Source organism: Myotis myotis, unplaced genomic scaffold (assembly GCF_014108235.1).
Source record: "Myotis myotis isolate mMyoMyo1 unplaced genomic scaffold, mMyoMyo1.p scaffold_m19_p_6, whole genome shotgun sequence".
Lineage (NCBI taxonomy): Eukaryota > Metazoa > Chordata > Mammalia > Chiroptera > Vespertilionidae > Myotis > Myotis myotis.
The window spans coordinates 73,434,707-73,440,015 of NW_023416368.1; the positions used below are offsets into that span (position 1 = coordinate 73,434,707).

The 5,309-nt window shown below is 40.6% G+C and overlaps 1 protein-coding gene across 1 annotated transcript; it reads left to right on the top strand.

The window, feature by feature from the left end:
* The first annotated feature begins 1,440 nt into the window (after positions 1 to 1,440).
* Positions 1,441 to 3,651, top strand: LOC118658099 (disintegrin and metalloproteinase domain-containing protein 20-like). Its single transcript, XM_036313072.1, has one exon. The coding sequence runs from the start codon at positions 1,441 to 1,443 to the stop codon at positions 3,649 to 3,651; it is 2,211 nt and encodes a 736-aa protein (XP_036168965.1).
* The last annotated feature ends 1,658 nt before the right edge of the window (positions 3,652 to 5,309 follow it).

The window sequence follows — 5,309 nt, forward strand, 5'->3', positions numbered from 1 at the left end:
AACAAATGGTATTACATCAAGATAAAAGATCTGCACTGCAGCAGGTGAGTGGATTAAAGAACTATGGTACATCTACACAATGGAATACTATGCTGCTATAAAAAAGAAGGAATTCTTACCATTTGTAGCAGCATGGATGGAACTGGAGAACATTATGCTAAGTGAAATAATCCAGGAGGTAAAAAAAAAAAATACTACATGATCTCACTCATTGATTTAAAGGTACAAGACACTGGGGAGGTGGGCGGGGGAGGTAAGGGCACATGCCAGTGGGTAGGAGAAGTCAATGGGGAAAAACAGAGGCATATGTACCACTATTTGAATATTTTAAACAAGAAAATAAAATTTTAAATAAAGAAGAAAATTACGGAAGAAGCAGAACAGAAACAAACTCATACATACAGAGAATATTTTCATGGTTGCCAGGTGGGAGGAGGATTGGGGGGGGATGGTAAAAAATGGTGAAGGAATTAAGAAGTACAATTGGTAGTAACAGAACAGTTATGGAAATGTAAAGTACAGCAGGGTGATTACAGTTAATAATATTCTAATAACTATGCAGGTATTTTATTAGATAGGTCAGTGATTCATTGGGATAACAACTTAGTAAGTTATATAAGGTCTATTCACTAGGTATACTCCTAACAACAATATATAATATTGTATGTCAACTGTAATTGAAAAATAAAAAATAATATTTTAAAAAATAATAAAATAAAAAATTGAAAAGAAAGTCTATATATTAATATTTATATCAAGTCAATAAATATAAATAGGGATTCATTCTCAAACATGATATATGTTCACCTTTCCAATAAGTCCATTTGTTTTATATATTTATTGTGAAAATCTTCACTCATGTTCATGAAGTTAACAACAGTATCATTAAAACCTATGTACCATTCATCTAGGTTCAAAAGGTGTCAGTCTATGACCAATCATCATGTTTTTATATGGTCACACACTGCCTTGCATTTCTCCTTCTTTAAAATGTTTTCATTGAACTTTAGAGAAAGAGGAAGGGAAAATGAGAGAGAAAGAAATAACAATGAGAGAAATATTGATCAGCTACCTCATGCACACCCCTACTGAGGATTGAACCCACAACCCAGACATTGAACCAGTTGTCCTCTTGGTATATGGGATGACACTCAACCAACTTAGCCACATGATCCAGGTTGCCTTAAAATTTCTTAAGGGCAACTGCATGCAGTATTCTGAGTCATGTCTTTAGCCAAACACTAATCCATATTAACTCTTATGTTTCTCTTCCTCCTCCACATTGGCCTTCCTCCAACCCTGTCTTTACTCTTTATTTTCTCTTCCAGTGTGCTACTCTGATGGTATGAGCCTGCCAGAGAACAGATTCAAAGTCAAGGGTGAATACCCAGCTCAGAGGGAACAGTGATGCTTCCTGCACATCCTATTTTGCTCTCACCAATGGCTGTGTATGGTGGCTCCATAATGGCAGTGAGTGAGGCCCTGGTGTGTATGAGGAACACTCTCCTGCCACTCTGGCTGGGGGTGATTCTGTTCCCATATGGATGGTTCCAGGTTGTGCTCTCCCAACGCAATGGTCCCCCAGAAGTGGTGATTCCCTTGAAGGTAACAGGCACTGGCATTGGCATGAAGATTGGAAACTGGCTCTCTTACAGAATGCATTTTGGGGGCCAGAGACACATTGTCCACATGAAGGTCAACAGGCATTTTCTATCCAGACACTTCCGAGTGGTTACCTACTCGGACCAGGGCGCTCTCCTTGAGGAACGGCCTTTTATCCAGAATGCCTGCTACTATCATGGTTATGTGGAGGGAGACCCAGAATCCCTGGTTGCCATCAGTACCTGTTTGGGAGGTTTACAGGGCATATTACAGACAAATGACATTGTTTATGAAATAGAGCCCAAGAGACTTTCTACCACATTTGAACATCTCTTATATAGAATAAAGAGTGAAGAGACACAATTGCCATCCATGAAATGTGGATTAACAGATGAAGAAATAGCAAGACAATTGAACTTTCAGGAGAGTGCTAATTTCACTTTGATGCAGAGTGGGTATGAAGGCTGGTGGACTCACAGGCGGCTTCTTGAACTAGCAGTGGTGGTGGACCACTATCGCTATCTTCATCACCGAAGTAACACCACAGCTGTGCAGTATGAAGTATTACTTGTAGTCAATGCAATAGATAACTTTTTGAGTTCACTGGATGTTGATGTGGTTTTAATGGGAATTGAGGTCTGGACTGAAAAAAATCCAGTTCCAATGGATACCATATTGGTTCTCCTGGAGGGATTTTGCATATGGAAGAGAACTGGCTTCAGTGATCGCATTCCCCATGATGTTGCACATCTTTTTGTAAAGCGTGATTATGGTATTAGTGTTGGCTTAGCCTATCTTAAAAGCGTATGTAAAAGCCATGCTAGTTGTGGAGTTGATAGTTTCATGAGCGATGACGTGTATGATTTGGCATACATTGTGTCACATGAGATTGGTCATAATTTGGGTATGGATCATGATGGACCAACTTGTACATGTGGACATAAAACCTGCATAATGTTTCCAGAAAAAGACAGTGCAACTAGATTCAGCAACTGCAGCTATGCTGACTTCATGGACATGATGGACACCTTAGCAAGGAAAAATTGTTTGTACATTTCATCAATTACAGGAAACATCTTCACACTTGCACGGTGTGGGAACAGTGTGGTTGAAGAAGGAGAAGAGTGTGACTGTGGTGCTTTACATTTGTGTATGAAAGATCCCTGCTGTGAGTCCAACTGCACTCTCAGCGCTGGGGCTGCTTGTGCTTTTGGGCTTTGTTGCAAAGACTGTCAGATCCTGCCAACAGGCGAAGTTTGTAGACAAGAGGAAAATGACTGTGATCTCCCAGAGTGGTGTAATGGGACATCCTACCATTGTCCAGAGGACGTGTACTTGCAGAATGGGATCCCATGCAAGGGCGGTGGCTACTGCTATGAAAAGAGATGCAATAACCGTGAAGAGCAGTGTAGGAATATTTTTGGAAAAATGACCAAGAGTGCCAATCAGCGTTGCTACACAGAAATTAACACTCAAGGTGACCGTTTTGGGAACTGTGGTTTCAAGCAGTCTAGATATGTAAAATGTGACATCTCAGATACCTTGTGTGGGAGGATTCAGTGTGAAAACGTGACAGAACTTCCCCTTCTGAGAAATCATTCTACTGTGCATTGGACTCAGTTGAATGGCGCCACCTGCTGGGGTACCGACTACCACTTCGGGATGACCATACCTGACATTGGTGATGTGAAAGATGGGACAGAGTGTGGGGCAGAACATGTCTGCATCACAAGGAAGTGTGTTCATAGGTCACTTCTGGTAAATTATTGCTCACCTGAGACGTGCAGTATGAAAGGAGTCTGCAACAACAGACAGCACTGCCATTGCAACTATGAGTGGGATCCTCCTTTTTGCCTGAAAGAAGGCAGTGGAGGTAGTATAGATAGTGGGCCTCCCCCACGGAAAACAATTAGGCAAAAAATCAATTACCTGCAACTACTTTGGTTGATTCCTTTTATCCTTTTATTATGCTTGTTAGTTTTGTGTTTTCTGACACGAAGAAGAAAAGATAAGAGTGAAGAGCAGAACGTGTCACCTTCAGCTGAGTAAGAAGAACATAATGTCAAGACTTTACCTAGGGAAAAAGAGCAAGGCATTGCAATTCCATCTAAAGAAGAGCAGCAAAACGTTCTACTGCATTTTAAAAAGAAAAGCAACAATTTACAATTTCAATAAAGAAACCAAATCGTATCCATTTTCCCATGTACTAAGTTTTATTCTCCTGGCTGTAGAAATGTTACAGAATGTGCCACAGACCATTGAGCTATTTGCTGCGAATTTTTATTATGTCAGATCTTAAAACACTGGCCATTAAACAATTATTAAAGTATCCTAATTCCTAGAATATTGATGTTTTACATTATTTTAAATAGTGTTAGTGTTCAATTGTTCGTGCTACTAATCTCTTTGTGTTTCCTGACCAAAGGTACAGCCAATGGATATTGTGTGTTTGTGTGTTTTTTATTGTGTCTCAAATCCTTACAATCCTTGCCTCTCGTACTCTTTGTCACACAGAAAATGCAAACATACAAATTAAATGTCTTCCTTGCCAGTCCTCTCATGATTAGTTCTGGCAATAGTTGGCAACTGGAGGGAGCCTGGAAACCTGGGAAAATGTTTGGTAACTACTCATGCCAGTCTTGCCTCATTAGCTGCTCTCACCTTCACAATGATAGTAACTTTCAGTCTGCACATTATTACTACATACAATACAGGAGTGCACAAAAGTAGGATTACAGTTTTCAGTCCGCAAAAGTTTATTTATTATCACTTATTAATTACTAGAGACCCAGTGCCCTAATTTGTGTACAGGTGGAGTCCCTTGGCCAAGCCAGCAATCAGAGCCGATCAGGGCCATCTTGCCCAGTCCCTATGGGGGTGATCAAGGCCGGCTGGTAGGAAGGCAGGAGGGACTGGGGAGGTTGGTGGCTGGTGCGGGGGATAGGACGATTGGGGCCAGTGGCCAGGGAAGAGGGATCAAGGGAGATTGGCCTGCCAGCCCTGTTCAGGGCCCTCAGGGCCGATTGGGGAGAGGGACCACGGGAGGTTGGGTGGTCATGGGAGCACGCTGACCACGCTGCTCCCCTGACAGCCTAATTGCCCCCAACTGCCGTCCCCTGCTGGCCTGAATGCTCCTAAGGCTTTTATTAGTATAGATATGATCCTTCACAGAAAATTTCACTAACTCTGCATTACAATATGGGCTTGATGACTGAATCATTGGGGCCAGACACCAAGATTTCCTTTCTTTTAATAGGGATGGGAATAATTATCTTGTCTTTAAGTTGCTCTGAACATCAAATGAGATAATGACTTAGAAAAGTATAAAAGCACCATATAAAGACAATTGTCTTTTTCATGTACTGAAAAGACAATAAAGTGGTAAAATGAAAAACACTATTTTTATTCTCCCCCTTCCTTCCTTTACAGCCTCTACTTAAGCTTTGATATTTATAAAGATTTCACTCCTATTTTCATTTCTTTACATCCAATGTTATTTTGTATTAGTTTCATGTTTTATATTAGTTACAGAATAGTGGTTAGACAATCATATATTTTACAAAGTGTTCCCTGATATTTCCAGTACCCACCTGGCATCATACTTTCATTACAACACTATTGACTATTGACTATATTCCCTTTTTAAGCGACAATAGGTTTACAGGTTCCTTCCAATCTTTCTTTTCTGTTGCTTGTCCTTCCTTTTC